The 24,675-nt window shown below is 43.0% G+C and overlaps 2 protein-coding genes across 9 annotated transcripts; one reads left to right on the top strand and one right to left on the bottom strand.

The window, feature by feature from the left end:
* Positions 1-6,681: 6,681 nt before the first annotated feature.
* On the bottom strand, positions 6,682-9,811 carry LOC136466687 (myosin-3-like). Of its 7 annotated transcripts, XM_066465178.1 has the most exons (5): positions 8,989-9,811; positions 8,256-8,899; positions 8,090-8,143; positions 7,869-7,979; positions 6,682-7,165 (listed from the first exon to the last, which is right to left on the bottom strand). In XM_066465178.1, the coding sequence occupies exons 1-2, from the start codon at positions 9,214-9,216 to the stop codon at positions 8,423-8,425; spliced, it is 705 nt and encodes a 234-aa protein (XP_066321275.1). In that variant the 5' UTR covers positions 9,217-9,811; the 3' UTR covers positions 6,682-7,165; positions 7,869-7,979; positions 8,090-8,143; positions 8,256-8,422. The 7 variants fall into 7 exon arrangements, with proteins under 7 accessions (XP_066321275.1, XP_066321272.1, XP_066321271.1 ...); XM_066465175.1 differs by having other exon boundaries at positions 7,869-8,143; XM_066465174.1 differs by having other exon boundaries at positions 6,682-7,156; positions 7,869-8,143.
* A 1,612-nt stretch (positions 9,812-11,423) lies between these two features.
* LOC136466686 (DExH-box ATP-dependent RNA helicase DExH11-like) lies at positions 11,424-24,622 on the top strand. Of its 2 annotated transcripts, none has more exons than XM_066465172.1 (22): positions 11,424-11,623; positions 11,719-12,252; positions 12,345-12,425; positions 12,521-12,623; positions 13,003-13,208; positions 13,379-13,486; positions 14,076-14,177; positions 14,525-14,725; positions 14,840-14,950; positions 15,838-15,905; positions 16,808-17,174; positions 17,423-17,578; positions 17,680-17,790; positions 18,169-18,222; positions 18,896-19,153; positions 20,417-20,526; positions 21,307-21,460; positions 22,224-22,686; positions 22,995-23,209; positions 23,682-23,920; positions 24,047-24,173; positions 24,266-24,622. In XM_066465172.1, the coding sequence occupies exons 1-22, from the start codon at positions 11,492-11,494 to the stop codon at positions 24,476-24,478; spliced, it is 4,113 nt and encodes a 1,370-aa protein (XP_066321269.1). In that variant the 5' UTR covers positions 11,424-11,491; the 3' UTR covers positions 24,479-24,622. The 2 variants fall into 2 exon arrangements, with proteins under 2 accessions (XP_066321269.1, XP_066321268.1); XM_066465171.1 differs by having other exon boundaries at positions 11,425-11,623; positions 12,521-12,638; positions 24,266-24,621.
* The last annotated feature ends 53 nt before the right edge of the window (positions 24,623-24,675 follow it).

Genomic DNA, 24,675 nt, shown 5'->3' with positions numbered 1-24,675 from the left:
GGTCGCCGGCTGCGCCCTTTTCACACACACCACAAGCCCACGCCGGCCACACCAGACCCGCGGGCCTCGCGCCTCGCCTCCATTTTTCTCTCGCCTGCTGCCGTTCACACCGCCCTTCCTCATTTCTCACCCATTTTTGCTCTGCTTGCCTTTCTGCACACTTCTCAATGCCTGCTAGTTTTGAGCCAACAAATAAAATGCCTGCAACGTCTTCGATAGCAAGAAATACTTCTTCCCCAATGCCTGCTAGTTTTGAGCCAACAGATAAAATGCCTGCTAGTTTTGAGCCTTCAAATAAAATGCTTCCTAGTTTTGAGTCTTCAAATAAAATGACTGCTATTTCTGCGAGACCAAGAAATACTTCTTCCCTTCTTTGGTGCTCCTGCTTGTTTTTTGAGAGGATCTTCCATGTGTCTTTTTATGATCCCTTTAGCTAAAATCTAACATCTATATGAAGTTTGTAGCTCTTTTATGACTTATTATTATGTGTAACTCGTCTAAAGAAAGAGACGGCCCAAAAGAGTTGCCAAAGGAGATTAAGGGTCTCTTTGGAGTGTAGGGACTTTACACAAATTGTATGAAAAAAAATACAGAAATCAATTTATTTTCTCATGAAAAAACAAGGAATGGAAAAAAATCCACATTCCAAAGGGGCCGTCTAATTTTAGAGTTTCGGGAATTTATTGGGCGTAAAACTTATAAGAAAGGTAGGCCCGGCTACATCAAGTGGAGGAGTTGACTAGATTACAATGAAAGGGTCATTGTCGGGAGCGATTACAAAGGGCTATGACAAGGAGTCACATCAAGCAGCCAATGGCATGACAAGGCTGATGATAGCAAGTAGAGGTGGGATAATTAGTGGGGTTGTGATAGGTGGTACCATTGCTAGGATGGCTTTGAGGCTAAAATGGAGGCGATGCCGGAGAGGAAGAAGACAGTGTCCGGAGAAAGAAGACGATGTTGAGTATGTGACGTGGAAGATAAAAAGGTTACAACCAGTATCATTGTATTTGAAAAAATTGTCTTTTGGTTGTGATTGTATTCTACCCGGATATTGCATTAAAACCATCAATATAGCTAACCCCATGTTATCATGTAGCATCATCCCTAAAATAAAGTTATTGTATCATTTTTTCCTCCATAAATCATGAGAGCTACATTCAAATCACCATAAGATTACGAGTCGTGGGATTTTTTATGTCTCTCTTTTGCTAATAAATGACAAAATAAAGTTTTTTGCTAAAGGAAAAGCTTTTCAACACGAGCTCTAGCACTCTCATGTAATGGTTTCTCTTTTCGTGTCCTTGCCTCCCGCATATAATGCCTCCTAATTCAATTCTAGAATAAATATTTATCTCCTCCCTTTTTATGGGTCTCCCTCCTTTAGAGGGGATCTTTCGTAATATTTACTAGATGATAATCATTTTAGTGAAATCTCCATGTATTCGGTTTAAAAAAAAACCATGCATTTTATGACTTACGCATAACTTGATTACACCAAGAAGGCAATAAGGTTTAGTGTTTCTGAAGTTTTTTGGACTTAGAAGCTATGAGGAAGATCAGCCTGGTAGTGGATGACACTGCAACGAGATTACAAATTGGGCCGGAGGCATCATGTGGAGTGTTGCTGTAACACCCCGGTGTTACGATCTCGTTTAGCACCACGTTTTAGGCCTAAATTTTTTTTCGAAAATGAGTTTCTCGGATTTTTGGATTATAAACGTAGCCATGATAAGGGGATCGCATGCAATTTAGTTTCGTGGACTTGTATCAATGCCCAAGTTAAATTTCTACGTGTGGGAAGGTATTTAGGAAATATCAAGCAACTTATCTAGCCAATAGATATCGAACGATTTATTCTTTAAAAATTCAGCATGACGAGCAACTTTTATAAATAGAATAAAAGTCAGTAATAAATAGAACGATCCATATATATATATATATATATATATATATATATATATATATATATATATATATATATATATATATATGGATTTATTTCGATAAGTATGAACTGACGAGAGAGGGTGCAGTAGCTTCTTTGGTTTTCATGGCATGCAGCGTACTTGCCTAGCACTGCTTTTGATCGCTATCTCATTTTTGTCGTGGCTCTGCGTTTGCAAGGTTCACTCATTCGTTCGCATCCATGCTCGCTGCCCTCTGCGTTTACTTCCTTGCCTACCTTGTTGGTCTCTGCGGCCTCAGTCTTGTCCATACTAAATCCTGCCGACCGCGCTGGGTCGCATTAGGCTAAATCAGTCTGGCCTCCATTGTCTCGCTATTGTCCTAATCGCAGCTCTGCGTCTGCCATGGCTAGCGAGCAAATTTCAAGTCCCGACGTGCCAGGGAAAGTCTGGCCAGGTCACCTCCTTGTCGGCAACGTGACTCCTCTCTCTTTCTCTTTCTTTTTCTGCAGCCGTGCAGTCCGTCGTTTCCCATTTTCCCTTCGCGGGTGCGCGCACGGCTCTGCCTCGCCTTCTCTCCTCGGTGCACTGCAGTGCCCGTCCTTCTTCCTTCCCAACGCGCGCGAGCAGCAACTCCCGAGCCTCCATTCTCCGACCTCGTTTTCCTGCCGTGCCCGCCGTGGCTCCACGCCGCGCCTGGAGCGCAGTCCCATGCCTGGAACCTTGTACTGCGTTTCCGTCTGCACCGTGCCTTGGTGCCTCGCTGGCTGTCCACGCCGATGCCGGTCTCTCCCGTGCGCCCGCTGTAGCGCCGAGTCCACGCGCAACTCCTCTTTGCCGCGAGCACCAACGCCTCCTTCTTCCTTCGCCCGCGCAGCGCGCGCCCCTCGACCCCGGCCACGCTGGACCGCTCCATCTCGCAGCCGCGCTTCCATTTCCTCTGCTGGCCATGCGCCGTGCCTCCCTCCAGCCGGTACCGGTCCTCCCCGCGAGCGAGTCCCGACCCGCGCGCAGTTTTGCCCGCTGCTCCGCGGCTTTCCCCTCCAGTCGTGCCTTGGCGGCGCGCCGAGCCGCCGCGGCACCTACTGCCCCGCCAGAACCCGCGTCGTCTCGCGCCGAGCCCTACGCGCGCCATGCCGAACGTGGCCGCGTCCTCGCTGCCCGTGCCAGCAACGCCGGTTCCCCTCCCCGCTCCTCGGCCACCGCCGTCGGGCCGCTATGCTGCATCCAGCTGGAGCCCCTCTACCTCTGCTCGGTATCGAAGGAAGAAGATAAGGCGAGGAAGGGGGTATAAATCCAAGCAAAAACGTTATACGGGGTTTTTACTGTAATAATACATGGCACATTGAACAGTACTCTGGACCTAGGATTGATTAGTGAAAAGCGTAGAGGCCATTTCGCGTATATGCCGCGCCTTGCCTTGCGCCTGGGCCATTCGCCGTGATTGGGCCGCTGCCTGCGCTGGGCCGGTCGCCGCGGTTCACACGCCGGGCCGGCTTACTGGGCCGTGCGCCCCGCCCGCGCTCTGGGCCGCCGGGCGCGCCCCCGCTGGGCCAGCCTATTTCCGCACGTGGGCTGGCCGCTCAGTCGCCTGGGCTGCCCGCGTTGCTGACGTCGCTGCTGGGCCGACCTGCCTCCCTGCCTGGGCCGCACACGCTGTGCCCGCCTGGGTTACCTTTGCGCTGGTCCTGGCCAAGCTAGCCACTGGGCCGGTTTGGTGGCCGCGGGCCTTTAGTCTTATGAAGCACTTGTTAATTTAGTTGCGGAAATAGACTTGTAAAATTTGTAGTAAATTATATAAAAATTGTAAAAATGCCAAACCAGTTTTGTTAGTCTCTAAAATCATGATCTACCTATTAGTATGGTTGGTTCACATAGTGTGATATTATTCTTAGAAGCTATATAATTAATTTAAGATACTTAATGTTGTAATATATAAATTTGTAGGGATTTCCGTGGTAAATTGGTAATAGCGTTGGATCTAAAATCTTTACAGTAGGTTCCTAGCAATATTAGCTGCTCACTATAATTTTTGTAGCTCCAGAATAATTAGTTGCTAAATAGATAATGGTGTCTTATTTCGAATAATGATTAAATCGATAGAGTGAAATAAAGAAACACCTTTGGTTTATATAACTAAAATTATTGTTGAGAAGTAACGCCTTATCTGACAATGTGTACATGTAACCTTAGTACGGTCATCGTTAGAACTAGCCCGTTAACTCGAGAGGCGTACGTCGTATTTTACGAGTCACGATTGCAGTGGATTAATTACATCTTGCATTGCATCGCATGCATATCATATAGGTACGATGATGGATCAATGGATCAATTGAAGGATGATTGGAAATCCAAAGATGGTGTAAGGGTATTCTCTCCAGGAGATAATACAATGGGTTTCTATCCAGTTGATGGTGGATGATCTGAAGATGCAGACACTAACTTTTAATATATCTTACCCAGGCAAGCCCCGGTGCATAACCCCTACTTTCTGTAGTTTAAATTATATTTGTGCATTAAGTTTTAAGGAGTTAAATAAAACCCACTTGCATATATATATATTTATTCATATGAGTCTTACTAGTATGACAAGATCGTGTAGAATGCTATGCTACAAGACTCCGGTAGAAGTCGAGTGATTGCCTGTCACTCGCGAGATATAGGAAATATGTTACTATATGATTATCACCTGAAATATATAAAATAGTGGAAGAGAAAATGGTGACCGGGCAGTGATATGGTTTGGGTATTGGTGGGTGTAAGAAGTTGTGTCGCCGCGGAGGCGGGTCATAGCTTGGTTACACCATTTTCTCTGTCTGGTCGATTAAGAACCTATCGTTGCATATGACTCTAGGCAGGTCACAGACTTATTATCCCGAGCACATACTTATGTATGGGCGCTTGGAAGACTTGTTGCTCTCTTGTCGCGGATCCGACTCTTTTCCGGACCGACTGTTAGGGTTTGTTTTTGGTAGAGGAGGTCCTTGCACTACATTGAGTCCGGGACTCAGGGGCGGGTGCTTGGAGTCCCAGTTTGGACGGGGACCTAGACACCCGGGACAGGAGAGTGATGGGTTGGTCCTGCTTGTGCCTGGGGTACAAGTGGGGTGTGTGTTTTTGGGGTACCTAGCTGGGGGCATTGATTCGCGAATCGCCGGGCTATCCGGTACGGCTTGTCTACGGTTTAGCATCGTAGTAAAAACTAAAAGATGCAAGATGGAAGATAGAAAAAGGAAATCTGATTGCTTGCCACCTGCTTAAGAGTAGCACAGGTGCTTACATAGAATTGTTAGTTAATGAACCAATGCGGCTATTAATAAAAATCGAATATAAGGACGCACGTCTAGTAATGCTTCCTACAAATGCAACCCACAAGCCAGATAGCCTTACATATCCTTGGCGTCCTTTCTTTTCTCCTGTCGGGTAAGTCTTGCTGAGTACAATTGAGTACTCAGGGTTTTATTCCCCCCTGTTGTAGGTAACAGGTGAAGGCTTGAGCTGACCTTTGTGTGTGGATTCCTCCTGGTGGGCTCGGCGAGGATTCCTTTACGCTGCGATAGTAGTTGTTATTTATAACTCTCCCCAAATACTTTTATAAATGAAAGTTTAATAATCTGTTGTCGTAGTTATATATCAATATTTCATCATGTCATTAATAGATGTTTATTTCCGCTGTAACTCTGATCACATGTTTATATTCCGCTGTTTAATTAAATTATTCATAACTCTGATAATATGATTACATTCCGTTGTTATATTAATAAATATTATACTCTGATGTTGTATTAAAAGTGATGTAAGAAATGGTTAAGAATGATGTGAGCTTTATGCTCTCATTTGTGATCCTGATGGCAAAAATGTGGATTTTCAGGTTCTCCCCTGGGGTGTACCCGACGGAACTAAGTAATTTGGTGTTCTCCCTCGAGTGCTTAGTGTCTAATGGAAGACGAGCACTCATATGAGACATTAGATTAGGCGGTTCTGCCACAGTTGTTGAGGAACAGTGGCGAGCAACCTCGTCAGGCAGCCATAGTATGAGGCAAGGTGGTGAGAATGCCACAATGGTGTAGTAGAGGCAGAGTCATTAGCGGCTATATTAGGTGGTACACTGTAGTTAGGCAGGGTTATGGCCTAAGGTGGACGTGGATGCCAGAAAAGAAGGTCTTATTGGGAGGAAGAGAAGACATGAAGAAGACGAGGAGTTGTTTGAAAAAAAAACAATCCGTCTATGACCAAGATCATAGGCGTAAATAGATTTATATAAACTCAAGTTACCGAAAGAAAAAAAAAACAAATGTCCCGATTTAGTTGATTTTGATTTTGTGTCCTACTAGGATATTGCATAAGAATGAGGTAATCCCATATAGCAGCATTCTGACCATCGGATCGCATGATTGTTGATCTAATGGTTGTAATGCAACTATCAACTTTACCAATAAGCGAATGAAAACAAAATGTTAAAGAAAAACTTTTGGCCAGGAGTCCAACCTTTTTCATGTAATTATTTCTCTTTTCCTCCCCCTCACTAACTTTATCCCTTGCTAAATTCCTCAAAACACCTATATAAGTCACCTATTTTTCAATCAACAAGGCAACCACGTCTCACTGTCGTCTATATTCCCCACTACCACAACAAATATGCCAAGTAAAGACTCGCAGGACAAATGCTGTTTATGTTGATGACGGTAGTATTTTCCATCGCTTTCATTACACCAGAAAAATTTCACACACTCGAGCAAAAGAATCTACGTGCGCCACCCAAATCCAACAGGCATGCCGGTGCTTGCTTTCTTTGCTCTTTGATCTCAATTGGTTAAGAATAAACAAGCAGCCTATTCGTTTGACTGTGGCTTGTCTTAAACGATCGTAAATTTTCAGTCGAAACAATATTTTTCGCTCACACAGATCAGCCAGCAGTACTTCTTTATGAACCAGCAACGATACAAACCAGCCAACCGAATATGCTGAAGATCTCGGGGACGTCATGACTTTCAAATATTCTCCACAGTAACACACATTGGCACATTGCGAAAATGTCCGGGACGAACCTTCCGCCCGGTCTCCTTCATCCCCTCCTCTCGCCGTCTCGGATATTTCCCTGACGTGACACCAATAGCTGTGCCATTAACGCTGCAGAGAAAATGGCCTCGTCTTTCGTTGTTCACTGCTTCGTTCCGTCCGCCACAGCGTCACAGGTAAGGACCGGAAGGCGCCATCGTCAGCCCGTATTTACCCCCAGTCGTCAAGTCCTGCAGTAGCTTGCAAACAAGCCGGTACAATAAACAGACCGGTAAAAATTCTCACCTGAAATATAAGCCTAACTTATCATCATGCGCTGGGGTTTAGCTGCTGCATGCTACTCCAGTGGTTGAACAACTAATTAAACTGTGAAAGCAACTGCTCGGTCTGCGTTCTTCGGTCTGTTCGTTTGCTCGTATACGATCGTAGATTATAAGCTGGAATAGTATTTTTCTCTCACACTAAATCAGCCAGCAGTAAATAATCCACGATCGTTTACGACGAAACGAACCGGCTGCTTGCATGTCATTCTGAGATGTTTTCTACTCCGAAGGTGATCCTTTTTATGGAATTCGTTCATGGGAGCACTGAAAGGAGTTTTCAAAACCCGAACAAGAACCGCACATGTGCGAGATGAGACGCTTTTACATGTTCGTTCAAAACTTCAAATCCAGCAGCTGCCCCTACGCCAGCGGCGAATCTAGAATTTTAACTTTAGGTATGCCGCTAAAAAAATATTTCATATATAATTTGATAAATTTATTTTAACAATTTAGTAACAATTGTAAATTTTACAATGTGATTTGGTATACATGCACTAAGTAACATGATAAGGCTTAAATTCAAGGATTAAGTTGAAACCATCTACTAGATACAATATAAATAGTTCAAAAGTCATACCGATAGCTTAAATATAGGCATAAAAGAGTACCAGAGGCTTACAATGCTATTTTTTCAGACTATTTTATTCGACGCTTTCCAAGAAATATGAATGTCTTACTATATCTTCTTCATCAACCAGATCAACCACTGATCTTCCACCACTAGTTCAACCTGATCAGGTGGAGGATTAGAAGGTTCAACTGGCTATGAATGTTACCAAATAGCTATGAATGTAGAAAATAATTTTCTAAAAAACACGAAGAGCAAATATTAAAATTTACCTAACCAAAATAGTGAATCAAGACGATAAGTCCTGGCTGGCGCAACAGTATATTCTGCAGACAGGACGTGGGAATAAGATGGCGATCCTCCGATCCAGCATTTAGAGCATGACGGAGGGTGGCAGGGCACCAGGGGTCGTGGCCGGCCGGGGCGTCACAGACTCACCTGTCAGACGGCGACACACGTGTTCCTCCGTGGCTCCCCGTCCGATCGAGATTAAATTATGAAATTCGAACATATACGGAGCGCACATACCGGACGTTTGGACTTTAGAGAATTGGAGTTCCCTTGCCACATGGGCCACGTCAGTGCATCGTATGGGCCTCCCGTCATCACGCGATGATCTCCTCGTATGTTTTTTCCTTTTTTTTTAACAAATACAATATATATACAATATAATAATATATATACTGGCCAGGTTTGCAGGGTATGCCGGTGCATACCCGGCGTACCCTGTGGCTACGCCTACGCCGTTTGTCCCTGTCGATCTCGGGCTGGGCCCTACGCAGCCGGGCCTTGTAGTCCTTGGCCCACGCGCGGAACTGCGCCTTGAGCCTCTTGAGGTCGTCGGCGGAGCTGGCGGCCGGCGGCGGCTCGATGGCGCGCTCCAGCGTACGGCTCTGCCGCCGAAACTCCGAGCCGAGGCGGCCCACCGCGCTCCGCCTGGCGCCCACGGACGACAGACGGTCCCGGCCGTGCCACAGCCTCACCACCGGCGGATCCTCGACCGCCGTCTCCCTGTGGGGTTCCGAGGGTCCGCGGCGATCGTACGCTGTCTCTTCGGCCATTCGTGCAGCGTCCTGAGCCATCTGCATGATGAATACATATATCACGCAAGCGTTCAGAGTTTCAGATGCATACATCTTTTTTTGGCAGAGCGTTCGAGACTCCGGCGAACCTGCAGAGCGGCCATCTGTTCATGGAAGGCTTCCTCGAGGAACTTGGTCCTGATCTCGTACTCCAGCCACCGGATGTGGTAGCTCTCGATCCGCCGCTTCAGCGCGGCGTTCTCCTCCTCCTCCCGCAGCCGCGACTCGACCTCCACCGCCTTCCTCTCCAGCTCCTCCACCACCAAGGCTGAAACATCCTCCGTCGCCATCCTCGCGTCTTCGGGTTCCGGCGCCATTGATCACCGCAAGGCATTGTAACCTCGAACAACAGTCACGTGCATTCCTCAAAATAACCAATGATGGCCGGGCCGATGCTGATAATGTCGACGACAAGGGAAGTGAATTGAAGCCACGGAACCTCAATAGGCGACGGCGACGGTGAAGGAGACGACGGCAGCGGCGGAGGCGCCCATGGCTCTGCGGCCTGGACCCGGACTCTGTACCACGGTCGCAAAGGTTGCCGGCCTCGCGGAGTCGGCCGCGCGGGAAGTGGCGGCGGCGAGGCGAGGGTGTCGTCGATGGGCGTGTCGTCGTCATCGCCGCCCCCCGCTCCTCCTCCTCCTCCTGATCCTCGCGTCAGAGAGTGGAGCATCGCCTCCAGGGAGCTCAGGGCGGACGTTGGCAGCGCCGACATCGCCATGGCCGGCGTTCTTGACAACAGCAGAAATGCAGATGCGGCAAGGGGGCGGCGCGCGGGCCTCGTCGCAAGCCGATTCTTATATCCTCGTGAGATCGCATCAAGATTTCATAGCGACAGCGCGCGATGCGTGACGAGTTTCGGGTGAGGAGAGCCGAATTCGCAACGAGTTGCTGCAGCATCGGAATAGGAAGCTGTTTATTGATCGACGAGCGAGGAGGTGCATGCGCGCATGCATAGAGATGTTTTTGTGAAGGGCCAGTCGGGGATTGAAGAGCGGAGAGGAGAGCGTCCGGGAATATAGGATCTCTCTCTCTTTGAAAATAACAGTCCATATCCATAGACATCGGTGTAGGCCTCTTCAGTCTTCACACTTTCACGGCCAAAATCAAACATATTTATCATCTATCCCTTCCGTCATGTAAAGATTGGACTCTTTGTTCTGAATCTTATATACGGTGGTGGCTTGAATGTGGGAAATTGCAAAAGATAGCTGTAGACCTATCGGTTAAGTTTATATTGCCATGCATCTTTTGTTTTTTTTTAAATATAACTTAAAATATTCCAACTTAAATTGCTGTATGGCCCTGGTGGATCCAGGGTCTAAATCCGGTGGGGCCAAGATTTACACAGACATACGCAAGATCGATTAGTTGCAAGTTAATTGACAAGTGTTACGTAGGAACATGTTGTGGCAAAAACTGAGGCAAGATGGCCCCGCGCCACAGCTTAAGTGTAGATCCGCCACTGGCGTATAGGTAGCTAGAGTGTTCTTTTGTAGATCGATGGAGGTAGTAAGCGAGCGGCAGTGCTGGAAGGAGCAATAGAGGGATTTTTTTGTGAGACTTTGACATGTGTGGATTACACATGTTGAAGGGATGGATTTTTCTTAATTCGCTAAAGGGCATCTCCTCTGAAATTTCAAAACTTGTTTTCTGCAATTATACAATACAATGTAGATACTTACAACATGCACACACTCACCCTATAAACGTTAACACACAAATCTTACCCTTATATGTATCTTCAAAAAATTGTCTGGCAAATCATCAAGATCAAAATCCTCCCTCTAACTAAACAAAGTAAATTTGGCCCCTGCCTTCACCCTATTAGGTAGGATATGGACAGAGATAACACTGTTTAAAAAAGCTTTCTCGATATGAGCTCGACTCAAAACATTATTTTCATTTATTTTTATATTAAAAACTCATGGACGGTCCATATCAACTCAAAATGTCTAAGTCTGAATCTGCCATTGCACGAATCCACTTGTAGATTCTAGGTTCGAAACCAATCTTCAGATTTGGTCCAACTTTTGCTTCTGGCCCTGTTCACTTATGTTGAAATGTTGTGAGAGGAAAACACTTTTTCCATAGCTGAAAAATAGTGCCGAATAAGCTCAAGTGAATAGGGTGATTGTATTTTTCTCAAATTTAGGAGATCTCTGTCCTGTTTGTCTGCTTCACTCATAGGCTCCGTTCGTCTGGGAGAATTTTGGCTGAAACTGGCTGAAAATACTGTTCTAGCTGAAAACACTGTTCTAGCTGAATTGTTGTGAGAGAAAAATACTATTCCAGCTAAAAAAAGAAGTCAAACAAGCCAAATATGGAGTAAGCCGAATGGGGCTATAGAGCAATGTTTGAGCTCAACAAGCAACTTTACTGGTGAAGGTAAAATTATTTTGAAAAACAACTTAAGTAAAACAACTTTTCGCAGGAGTAGTTGACAAAAACTTAAACTGGTTTTCAGAAACCCGAGAGTTGAGACAGTTTTCTTTTTTACCCGCTTGGTAGAAAAACTGGGCGAAACAGCTTGGCTGCCGCTGAACCAGTTCCGACGAAACGGTAACGGGCCGGCTCACCGCGGGTGTCTCCATGTCCATGGACGGCCCTGCCACCTCGCCGGCGAGCGAGGTGCCGTTCCGCATCAGCTTCTCCGGCCACGGCGGCCACCTCCGCCTCGACCCTACCCCGCACACGCACAGCCCCATTCCGGATTTCGTCCTGGTACGCTCGCGATCCCCGCTTCGCCCTAAATCACTCATAGCGTTCAATGCAACCTGAAAACCCTAAACCCACCGTTGTGGCGATGACGACCGCAGCCGCCGGCTTACCCGGCCGAGAGCCCGAGCAGCGTGAAGGAGTACCTCGAGAGGAACTACCTCGACCCCGAGCTGCACCTCCCCACTGCGGCCGATAGCGGGAGGGTGTGGGATGTCGATTGGTTCGCCCTGGCCAGGCCGCCGTTGGAGCCCTCTGCCCCCCGCACCACGCTCGCGCCCGCCTGGGTACCGCCTTTCCGGCGCGGCCGGCAGAAGCTGCAGTCCGCGTCGGAGTCACAAGTGTGGGATCCTGAGTCCGGGCAAATGGAGATGGTCGACGTGTTCGATTCAGGGACCGGGGGGATGGCGCCTCGGATGCCTGGTCCGGCGAAGGACTTCGTCAGGGGGAGCATCAACAACAGACCTTTTCGTCCGGGCGGTCTGCAGGATGACACAGCTGAGGCGGCTGCCCTGGAGAAGGCGTTCCCAGAGGGTGCACGGAATGGTGATTGGGTGCGTGAGCTCATGAGTGGTGGCCCGGCGCAGGTTGCTCCTCCAGGGTTCCGTAAGGGATTGGAGCTGGGTCAGTTGAAGGTTTGACCCTTACTTGTGTCTCTTCCGCCATGTAACCACGATCACTGATGTGGATGTGCCAAACTGTACGGTGGCTGGTACTTTTCTTGTAGGAGTATAAAAGCCACTGGAAGTGTTTCCAGAATGGAGAACTTGTAGAGGAGCAACCTGCACCATCATCGAATGACACAATGGTAATCAGAGCACATATTTTGCATTTGAACATTCCACATTTGTGCTTACTTTGCCATTGTAGAGTTGTAGTCTCGATTATCCCTTTGTTCTGCAGGAAAAGTACTCTGTGCAGTTTGATGATCTTTTCAAGATAGCGTGGGAGGAAGATGCTGCCAACAAGTTGTTGCAGGAGGGTGTTGTTGAACAATCTGCTGAAGGTGAAGGAATCAATGGTACTTTATTGTTCTCATACATCATATGTTCAAGTTACATGAGTACACTGTCTTGGCAAATTGTAATAGCTAAAAGATAATGGGACGAAGGGTGGGCCTGGTGCAAGCGGTAGAGTCTTACCGTTTGTGACCGGAAGGTCCCGGGTTCGAGTCGCGGTCTCCTCGCATTGCACAGGCGAGGGTAAGGCTTGCCACTAACACCCTTCCCCAGACCCCCGCACAAAGCGGGGGCTCTCAGCACTGGGTACGCCCTTTTTTAAAAGATAATGGGACATTATAACCACTGTTGCTACTAGGACATTAGCATTTCAGTTCATTTACCAAAGCCTGGTTTCTTGTTAAGCTTTTCATTTTCCATTGGCAGAAATTGGCGAACAAAAAGTTGATGCATTGCAGGATGCTTCCGAGACTATAACAACGCTAGATGCTGAGAAACATGAAGTTGATGTCATAAGGGATGTTCCTGAAACTCAAACAGACTTGGATCAAATGTTATCTTCCGAAGTACAGGCTGCTTCAGGCAGACAACCAGGTGTATCAGGTGATGAGAAGCCAACACAGGATGGCATGGTAAGCACTCTTTATGCCTTTTCTTCTATCTCACTTCCTATGCTGTGCTTCTTGTTCCGTAAGCTTCAGTGGTGGATAGTGTTGCAGAAATGATAAGTGGTCTGGTCTCACAATTCTCTATAGATCATGGATGAAGCAATAATGCCAATGTATCTCTATTTCACCTATAGGTTTGGGCACTTGTTGGTGGGGATGAAGACATAGTGACTAACTTCTACAAACTCGTTCCAGATATGGCAATCGAGTTTCCATTTGAATTGGATAAGTTCCAGAAGGAGGTAAGGTACTCATATGCATCCTTTTCTGTTTCAATGTATTCTCCATATACTACATCATCCAAGTGCATACACTGCTTTTTTAACTTGAACTTTGATAGGCAAATTCACACTACAATACATGCTTATAATTGTAAATACTTCGTCTATGTTTGGCATCCTTAGCCTGCAATTTTACTTCACGGTATACACTTGGTCGCAGCTTGATTTGTATTAGGACATATACTGACATAGATACTTTCATAGTATACATTCAGCTTGCGATCATCTAAACAATTTTACTTCTATTGCGTTGCAATACCACATTAGATATTTCCTTAAAAGAACACAAGTTTGCATATCTCTGTGAGAAGTTTAAAAGCCAGTCCAGTCTAGGGTTGTCCTTCCTGGAATACAAGATTACCAATGAATTTTAAATGAAAAGCAACATCTAGTGAACCTATATACCCTTTCCTCTATTTCCTGTGGGAACTATTTGTTACAAGGTGTCTTAGTTGGTATCACTACCTATCTGCTTTTGAACTCATAAAATTATGTTTTTAAATGCTTGGTATAGTTGCTAATCTGTATTTCTTTTGTCTACCAAGCACAGGCTATATATTATCTCGAGAAGGGTGAATCAGTCTTTGTTGCAGCCCATACTTCGGCGGGAAAGACAGTTGTTGCTGAGTATGCATTCGCATTAGCAACAAAAGTATGATTTCATTTGCTCTTTCTTACTTTTTGGGTAATTTTGCTCATTTTAAACTGCCTAGCATCTTCCACACTTAATAGCTTCTAAACCCTTGCGTTGAGCCCCCAGCTTATGTTAGGAGGGAAATCTTTAACTTAGCATTACTTTTTTTAGTTGCCTTGAGAAGTATTCAGTTCTTACTTTCTGATAAGATTCATTTCTGCTTTTCTCAGTAGATTGATCTTTAGATTACATGCTCCAGTGCACTCTCTCGAGTTCCTCACCGTAATAGTTGATTTAAACCCACACCGTAATAAAAAAGAAAATGTTAGCATTGATCTTATGATGACAGATAATTTTGTTTGCAGCATTGCACTAGGGCTGTCTATACTGCTCCTATTAAAACTATCAGCAACCAGAAATACAGAGATTTTTCTGGGAAGTTTGATGTGGGACTTCTGACAGGAGATGTTAGCATCAGGCCAGAGGCAACTTGCTTAATTATGACTACTGAAATATTGCGTTCAATGCTCTACAAAGGTGCAGACATTATACGTGATATTGAATGGGTAGGCCATCACTTATGATTTGTTCACTGTGTTTTACTCTGCGCCTTCAAATTTCACTTTTATAATCTTGTAAACGGATCGTGAGTGCTGATGTGTGTTTAATTGTACACTCAGGTAATCTTCGATGAAGTGCATTATGTAAATGATGCTGAAAGAGGTGTAGTCTGGGAGGAGGTTATTATAATGCTCCCGAAGCACATTAACATTGTTCTTCTTTCGGCAACGGTACAGATTTAGCGTAAACAGCACTTTTACTCACTATGTTCACTATCAACCAAACATTCTGTGTACTGACTGTTGAAACAGTTGCTCAATAATAGCTAGGCACAGTATGACATACTAAGGGCACCCACAAGGCCACAACAGTATAGTAAGCTGCCCCTTTATAATAGCAGTCCTCATCTACAGACAGGATAAAAGAACACTTGTCCAATAATCTATCTATTGGCACAAACTGCAAGAAATAATAATGCCCACAAGTAAGAATGATAGTTTGTAGAGTGGTTTCTAGAGTGGCATGGCATGGAAACTAGTTAGTGGTGTCTGGGTTAGGGTTGTCCTAATGCCATTTGCAGTTGCTTTTGATCTTTTGAAATAGTTGGCGCATAACTCTGATCTTAGGTGAATTTTGGTAGCAAGTGCGATTGTCCAAGATTTATAGCATGCAATTATGGTCTTATATTGCTATTACCCTGTTTCTTGATATACATGCAATAAAGTGACATGTCTGCTGATGTTAATTGTGCAACTTTTGGCTGGCAGTATCCACCACAAATAGTACTGCATGGAAACAATATAATTGAAAATTGGTCCTCTAAATATGACTTTATATGATAATTTGATATCAAATTACCATTTGAATGCATTGCAAATAATCATTTTTTTGTATATTTTTTTTATCTAACCCTCAAGAGAATTGCATATCATTTCATTAAGAGAGAAGAGAGTACACAAAGGGAGGGCACCCCCCCCCCCCCCCCCCCCCCCCCTATCGGTTCAAAGAACAGAATGACACCTGGCCTTTTTCTACGAATATCTAAAGTTCGAAAACTTTGTATTGTTTCACTTGTTCAAATTTGCTTTGCAGTTTAACCCTATTTGTTTCTTCTCAGGTCCCAAATACTGTTGAATTTGCTGACTGGATTGGTCGGACAAAGCAGAAGAAAATTCGTGTCACGTCGTAAGTGCACTTAGTATAAATTTTAAGCTAATCAATTACACTCCAGGCCCTTTGAACTATATTGTCAGTTTGTTTAGTCACTAGGCTGGTTAGAGTCATCCAATTAGCTCTTTTGTTCATGCTAGTGAGCGGTACACGGAATAAGCCAAAGCCTGGTAACATATCATAGTGCTCCTCTAGTTCTATAATTCTTGTCATTTTGGACAATAATTAAGCTCAAATTTTTAGAACTTGACTATCGATGCCTTTTAAAAAATTACTTTGAAGGCACTGAGGTAGCAATAGCATGTGTAGATTAGTTTTTAAAAGTACATTAATGAAATTTTATATTTATTGATTTTTTATAAATATTTAAAATCATAGTCAAAGCTATGTCTGGAGACTGTGTTGCTTCCCAAAATGACAAGGATTATGGAAGTAGATGGGTTTTTTTTGGGGGTGGGGTGGGGGTGGCGGGTGTTGGTGAATGTGGGGATTTTGCATCAATTTGCATCTTGGTGGTAGTTATCCTAAAAAGCCTAGTGTTCGAACTACATATTAGTTAGGCAGAATTTTGAATTTAAGATGCCAACCTTGATTGATTCAACATAGTGTTCACACCACTTCGAATATTAGTTAAAAATTTGGACAAAATCTGAATGGAGCAACTGAAAGGGCTATACTTTAATAAAACAAACTCAGTTGAGGGGCAAAAATTAACACACTTAGTTTAAAGGGACTTGCTTATACATATTTGGATAGTATATGGGGTCAGATCAACAAAACTAGAATTTAGGGGGTTTGGTTGCAGGCTGACCATTTAAGTCGATAATAGTTTTGTTTTGCCTTATGTGCACTATTGAATATACTTGGATACTTGGACTATAATTTTGATCACAGTTTGGTCATCATGTGTTCACCAGGACCAACAAAAGGCCTGTTCCGCTTGAGCATTGCTTGTTCTACTCTGGAGAAGTGTACAAAATATGTGAGAGGGACATGTTTCTTACTCAAGGATTTAAAGAAGCAAAAGATGCTTTCAAAAAGAAAAATTTGAATAAGTTTGGAGTGAAATCTGGTCCAAAGTCAGGAACCCCTGCAGTACGTGCTGGAACTCAAGGCAAAAATCCAGATACATCCAACAAGGGGAGAGATCAGAAGTACCCAAAGCACCACAATTCCAATTCAGGAGCAGCCATGGTTCAACAAAGCTCCTCAGGGCCAAAGAGATTTGAAACCTTATTTTGGATGCCACTTGTGAATAACCTTCTGAAGAAATCCCTTGTGCCTGTATGTGAGATAATAGCTTTTGTGATATCTCTATCATGCAATTATAAATTTTGTTGGACCTTTTTTCTTTTCATCGTTTACACTGAATTCGTTTGATCCTTAATTTGAAATCTGAAGGCAGTCTCAATCTGTTATAAAATGACAAGTAGTCTCAACATTTTGGGAATGGACTTGTCTCTTTTTATCATAACCATGTCATTTCACATTTGATAAATTCCTTTCTGATCATTTAGATGGTCCTTTAACAGGTGGTGATTTTTTGTTTCTCAAAGAACCGCTGTGATAAATCGGCAGATAGTATGTTTGGCGCTGATCTCACCAGTAGTTCGGAGAAAAGTGAAATACGTGTCTTCTGTGACAAGGCGTTTTCACGTCTTAAAGGATCTGATAGGAACCTTCCACAGGTGATCTAGTGACATGCAAATTTTAGTCCTGTACACCTCACCTTGTAAACCTATGCTTCTGTTAATCAGTTCAAAGCTTTAAACTTTGACCTCCTTGATAGGTTGTAGGAATACAAAGCCTTCTGCGAAGAGGAATCGGAGTACACCATGCTGGACTTCTCCCTATTGTGAAGGAAGTTGTTGAGATGCTATTCTGTCGTGGTGTAATCAAGGTTATGCTTTGAACATCTGGTATATGTACGGTATTTAATTACATGATAGATGCTGCTGTACCTAGTACGAACCTTGGTGGAAGAATTGTATTGTTGTTTGTCTTAGATTGTAAATGCTAACCAGTGGCCACTGGCTTAGTCCATCCTATCCAAAGTTATTGCAGTCATGCAGACTCTAACTTTAGCAACCTATACCATACGCAGTTGTTCTTTAACTTGAATGGACAGTCCAACAGAAAAATGATAGTCCTAATAACATCACAGTGCTCCTGAAAAGTTAATTTTTTCCAACGCTCCAGTGACAAATATAGCATGTTCTGGTACATTTGTCTTGTAATTAACAAATGGTGAACTTCTGACTTCTTGAACTCATTGTAGGTACTGTTTTCCACTGAGACATTTGCAATGGGTGTTAATGCACCAGCAAGAACGGTGAGATTCTATTTATTTTTTATATTTAGGGTTTCAATGCTTTGGAATCTTGAACAAATCGCTCTAGTATCTAATTCTAGATTATGTGGTACCTCTTGCATTCTACTGTCTACATATTAATTTTACTTGTGTTCCTTCAACCATGGGAACAGAATTCCTTTAGAGCAAGGCTAATAATACAGCCGGCTTGCTGGCTGTAACCTTCCAGCCTTCTCTCAGCCCAGCCATATAGTAGTTAGCTTTTCACTGTTAATACATGGCCCACTTGCCTCTCTCACAGAGTTTCTTGGTTCTTGTGCCTAAGCCGGCTGTAAGCTTATAGCCCGCTTCTCCTCTCTCCTCCCCTCTCTCCTCCACCTCAACATTTAGCCAGCTTACAGCCTATTATTATACTTGCTCTTACTTATCTTGTCTCTTTTTCCGCATATTCTGTTGTTTGCTGTTCTTACACTTACACTTGATGCATTGCCCAGTGTTTCTTTGTTGGAAAGAGAGCTCATTTAACATAGATGCTTGAGACGCACAGATGCATGCCTTAATTTCCTTGTTTCTTTCTGCACATTTGGACTGAGCTAACTGTAACTGTGCGTAGGTCACACTTGCTTTTCCCATGCCCTTTTAAACTCATGATCATGAAGCTAGCTCTGAGCCTATCTCAGTTTTGACCCAACAGGTTGTGTTTGATTCTTTAAGAAAGTTTGATGGAAAAGAACACCGAAAATTGCTTCCAGGGGAGTATATTCAAATGGCTGGGCGAGCTGGTCGGAGAGGACTTGATAACATTGGTACTGTGATCATTATGTGTCGTGATGAAATTCCTGAAGAAAGCGATTTGAAAAATCTGATCGTTGGAAAACCAACTCGTTTGGAATCTCAATTTCGATTAACATACACTATGATATTACATCTTCTGCGTGTGGAGGAACTGAAGGTATATCATTATGCTTCCCTGGTTAGATATGTTTCTATTTTCAATTCTCAACTTCATATTTTAATGTGGATCTGTACCTGGGCCTGCCTACACATTTGAAACCTTGGAGAATGAAAACAAAATTAGTCAAGACATTTATGTTGCTCCTGCAGCAGTGCTCATGTTCTTTTTAAAAATACTTTGTCTATTTTTTTAAGAGTTTCAGGGCCCAAACGCCCCGGTCATTGCATTATAACAAGGACCAGAAACAACAGTTTAAGCATTCGGTGTTCCGCAACCAGCTACACAAACTAAGCGACCTCCAAGTCGACCCAGCTAAGTAACAACCAAAAAAAAAAGAAAAAGAAAACCGCAACCGAGCTTCAAAGTTTAAGTCAGTGACTATCACCGCCAGCCTATTACATATTCCAAGCATCTGCGTGAATTGTAGTTGTGTAATAGTATTTGTGGCAATACTATTACTGTCCTTGTACTGTTTAGCTCTATATGATAGTCCATTGGGCTCATGGAATGCCACATGGTAGCAGAGCACCAGGTGAAGCCTTATCAGACTACTGCACCACTACCCTCAAGGCCTTAACGTAACTGAGTTCCAAGGCTGTCTTTGATTGACTATCTGCTCAATACTGTATATTCCACTGGTCTTTTGATGTTTACTGTTACAATTGGCACTGATCTTTTATGGGCAAAGGAGGAAAACACAATAGATTCTGCTATAGCAATTTTACTTTCAATTGAAATGTACTCAATACACAACGCTGTTAATTAAATTAGATCTAAATAAGAACTTGTTAAATTACTATAATACAATCTGACTATTCTAGGTGGATATGGTCGCACTTTTTTATGTTATATAAGTAAGTTTTATGAGCATGTGCACTCCAATAGTCAGCTTTTGGAGATCAGGTTTTCAAATCCACAATCTTGAATCAGCATTTTCAAAGCCACAAATTGGAATAAGCTTTTCCAAAATCTGAAGCTCAAACAAAACAGGCCCTTAGTCATGCTCAAGCATAATTACTTTCATCTCAAGTGCACAATCTGTATGTTGTAACTAGGTACTTCACCTAAATTCGCAGTGTTCTTATTTCTGAAAAAACACTTTTTTTCTTTTTTCCACAACGGACAAACCGAATTTCATTACTTATAAGCAACGAAATTACAGGAGTTCAACTTTCTGAAAAACACTTGAAGGGTACATTGTGTACACCCTTAGTCACGCGTAGGGAAAGTAATATACTGTAACCATATTTTTTCTCATAGGTCGAGGACATGCTCAAGAGAAGTTTTGCCGAATTCCATGCTCAAAAGAATTTGCCTGAGAAAGAAAAGCTACTTCTGCAAATGCTTCGTCAACCTACAAGGACAATAGAGTGAGACACTGAGACATTAACTGATTTTTACCTGATTGATACAATGGATACCAACACTTGCAGAAATCACAAATTCTGCTTAGAATATAAAACTCAGAAGTAAAGTTTCATGGAACTACCACTGCTGTAGCACAATAAAGTGACAGGCAAAAATCAAAATTTTGATAATGGAAAACGCCATTTCTTCCTAGAGTCTAGCCTCTGTAAAAATTAACACAAGAAGTAACCTATCTAGTTATCTCGTAGTATTATTGTATAGCGCAGTTTAGGAGTAGTCATAATTATTTGGTTACAAGATTGCAGAAATGTGGATACTGAACCTGGATAGGCTTAGAAGTTAGAACTGCACATTCATTGTACATGTGAAGACTAGCAATGTAGGCATTTTACCGTCTGCTATAAAGTTGCAACAAGGTTTATTTCGTAATTTCTTTGTCATACGTTTGTCAATGTTTTAGGGCCTGTTTGGATGCACAGGACTAATTGCTAGCGAGCTAATTTTTAGCCTTAGCCCATCCAAACAGGGGGCTAATGGGTGGCTAATTTTTTAGCCATGCCTCCAACTAATTGTTAGCCAACTAGCTGGCCAACCCTAACTAATTTGCGCTAATTTTTAGCCCTAGCTAATAACTAGCCCTAGCTAATCCAAACAGGCCCTTATAAGCATTCATTGTACATTTGAAGTACTGACAAAAGTTTAGTATCCAATATCTCTATATGCACTAATCTTAGCTTTTTCTTAATCTCTTTGCCTTGTATTATATATTCTTCGATTATCAGGTGCATAAAAGGAGAGCCTTCTATTGAGGAATACTATGAGATGGCTTTAGAAGCTGAGGAACATAGGGAATTTATAACAGAAGCAATTATGAAGCTGCCTAATTCTCAACAGTTTCTTACGCCTGGGAGATTGGTGGTTGTTAAATCTGATTCTGTATGTATTCATCGTATTTGGTTCTCTTTACACACATTTGCAGTTCCTTTTTTGCAATTATTTTTATTTATGTAGGAAGGTCCCGTGTTCGAGTTGCGGTCTCCTCGCATTGCACAGGCGAGGGTAAGGCTTACCACTGACACCCTTCCTCAGACCCCGCACAGAGCGGAAGCTCTCTGCGCTGGGTACGCCCTTTAGTTCTATTACTTTATTAACCACCATTCAACTGCTATAAAGCTCACTAAAAACTGCCTTCCACTTTGGGTCTTTATTAGGCCTTCTGTATGTATTTAGCAAGCATACAGAAGTAGTGCATACAGAATATGGGAAATTAGAAGAAACAAAAGCAATTTAAAGTTGGAAAAGGACCTGTTGATAAACAAGCATCAAATATCTGAGACCAAGCTCCAAAGAGAATTACTAAAAATCATGTGAGTTTAGCGTACACCATGATATTAGCTCGATGAAGAATCATTCTTGAGCTTTAAATCAGCTTGATCTTTATCGTATTCCTGGTTCAAGCCGAACTAATTCCAAAATATCTCAACTTGTGCTTACTGCCTTAGAGCTTCTTTCTGATAACTAAAATTGACCAGGGAATTTAAGTAAGCTACTTTAGGAGGTTCTGGCACCATAACCATATGTACAAAAGCCTGATTGTTTTGAACTATGATGCTCTACTGCTCTCTAAAGGTTACTGTTAATGTGCAATAGTTGCGTCTTTTCCACATTTAAACCCTCTGCTATTTGAACATATTGGCAGGATGATGATCACTTGCTTGGTGTTATACTGAAAAATCCATCTACAACGCTAAAGAAATACGTTGTTCTGGTATTGACCGGTGATTGCAGTTCATCTGTACTAGCCCCTGAGTTCAATAAAAATGAAAAGGGACCTGGGGATTTTCAAGGAGGACAATTTATTGCCCTGAAAGGAAAACGTGGCATGGACGATGAATATTTCTCTTCTTCTGTTAGTTCACGAAAAAGTTCAGGTGTAATAACTATCAAGCTACCATACAAGGGGGATGCATCTGGAATGGGCTTTGAAGTAAGAGCAATTGAGAATAAAGAAATCATGAGTATATGCACCAGCAAAATAAAGATCGATCAAGTCAGACTCCTTGAGGATCCTAACAAAGCTGCATACTCTAGAACTGTCCAACAGCTTATAAAGGAGGAACCAGATGGAACTAAGTATCCTCCTGCTTTAGATGCAATAAAAGGTACAAATTTTCTGCATGGCTAGACTATCCGTGTTGTGCTATTATGTTCCGTCTGTCTATGAAATTCTTTCCTTAGTATATAGCCTGTGAAGTTCACTAACCTGCTGATAAAGTATATACTACCCTAGTGAGAGGGAAGGATGGAGGGGCTCTTTAGTAATATAAGCATATATGTTTTATTTACCTTTTTTTTTTTGGAATCTGATCATTGTTGTGCACTGGTGCATCATTTGTGCCCTACTCTTGACTTTCTCTAGTTGATTCATATACTTTATAGCTGTTTAATGTGTCCACCCAATGCAATACAGATCTAAAAATGAAAGACATGGATCTTGTTAAAAGCTACCATGCATACCACAGACTACTGCAACAAATGTCTGAAAACAAGTGCCATGGTTGTATAAAACTGAAGGAGCATATATCATTGATGAAGGGGCAAAAGATGTACAAGGATGAGTTGAATAAATTGCAATTCCAAGTGTCAGACGAGGCACTTCAACAGATGCCGGAGTTTCAAGGCAGAGTAAGATTTCTTCATGCACATTTTTCCTCGTCTTTTGTCCTATTGTGTGCTTGAAGAGAAAAAAAAAAGGCTAAGGGATTATGGCCATTGTCTCTGCAACATGGAAAAACAATAAAAATAGTGTCATTTCTTTAATTTCTTTGGGTTGAGTATACATGGGAGATCTTTCTGGTTCCAGCTCTATTGCTGTACTGTACCAGGACAACAGTTTGGACATGGATTCTGAATGCTGGGCTTAATATGTTAATGAGCTGTATCCATCCAATCCACAAAGGATCAGGAAGCTGCACATTTGTGTTTTTGTTGTTAACCCATTTTCTTAATTTGCTTAACATGGAATGGTTGTAGGGCTATTATCAGCATTTTCAAGAATGAAATTTTATTCCGTGAACCACATCTGACTTCATTCCTGTACTTCGAAGTACTTTGCTAACACCTTTTTTTTTTTTTTTTTTTTTTTTTTTTTTTGCAGATTGATGTACTAAAGGTAATCGACTACATTGATTCTGATCTAGTTGTGCAACTTAAGGGTCGAGTAGCATGTGAAATGAACTCCGGTGAGGAGTTAATATCAACAGAATGTCTGTTTGAAAATCAACTGGATGACCTAGAACCTGAAGAAGCTGTGGCTATTATGTCTGCATTCGTCTTCCAACAGCGGAATGCTTCAGAACCATCTCTTACTCCAAAACTGGCTGAAGCCAAAAAGAGGTTAGACATTTATTTGCTCCCCTAGTTTGGTTCCTGCTATGTTTCTCTAGATAACCTCGATTGCGTTTTTTGACAAGAGATGTTACAAGCATCTTTTGCTCTTGTGTTTTTTCTATGTATTATTAGGCTTTATGATACAGCAATCAAATTAGGAAAGCTCCAAGCAGATTTCAAGGTGCCCGTGGACCCTGAAGAGTATGCACGTGATAATCTCAAGTTTGCCCTTGTTGAGGTTGTCTACGAGTGGGCAAAGGTATACTAGTCTTCATCACTTCATGAGAACTCTTCTCCAAGATGTATGCATGCTGCCGGATTATAACGCTGCCGCTTGTTACATCAATGCAGGGGACGCCTTTCGCAGACATATGTGAGCTGACTGATGTATCTGAAGGGATCATTGTAAGAACAATCGTCCGTCTGGACGAAACATGCAGGGAATTCAGGAATGCAGCTTCCATCATGGGGAACTCTGCGCTGTTCAAGAAGATGGAGATCGCTTCTAATGCTATTAAGCGTGATATTGTGTTTGCAGCAAGCTTGTATGTCACAGGAATCTGAATATCTGATACCTGTAACCTCCTAGTCTCTTTCGCTTTTGTTCGAGAAAATCCTTGTGGTGGTGGTGGAATGCTACTAACCTAACCTTAGCCAGCACTAATGCTATGGTGATTTTTTTTTTCAATTCTGGATTCTTTATTTTGCTAGTTCAAAGTTTTCTGAAGCGGCGATCAGTAGAAAAAAAATCGAAATCAGGT

The sequence above is a fragment of the Miscanthus floridulus genome, chromosome 7 (genome assembly GCF_019320115.1).
Source record: "Miscanthus floridulus cultivar M001 chromosome 7, ASM1932011v1, whole genome shotgun sequence".
Lineage (NCBI taxonomy): Eukaryota > Viridiplantae > Streptophyta > Magnoliopsida > Poales > Poaceae > Miscanthus > Miscanthus floridulus.
The sequence above is the reverse complement of the archived record's forward strand: the minus strand, read 5'-3'. Positions and strand labels throughout refer to the sequence as shown.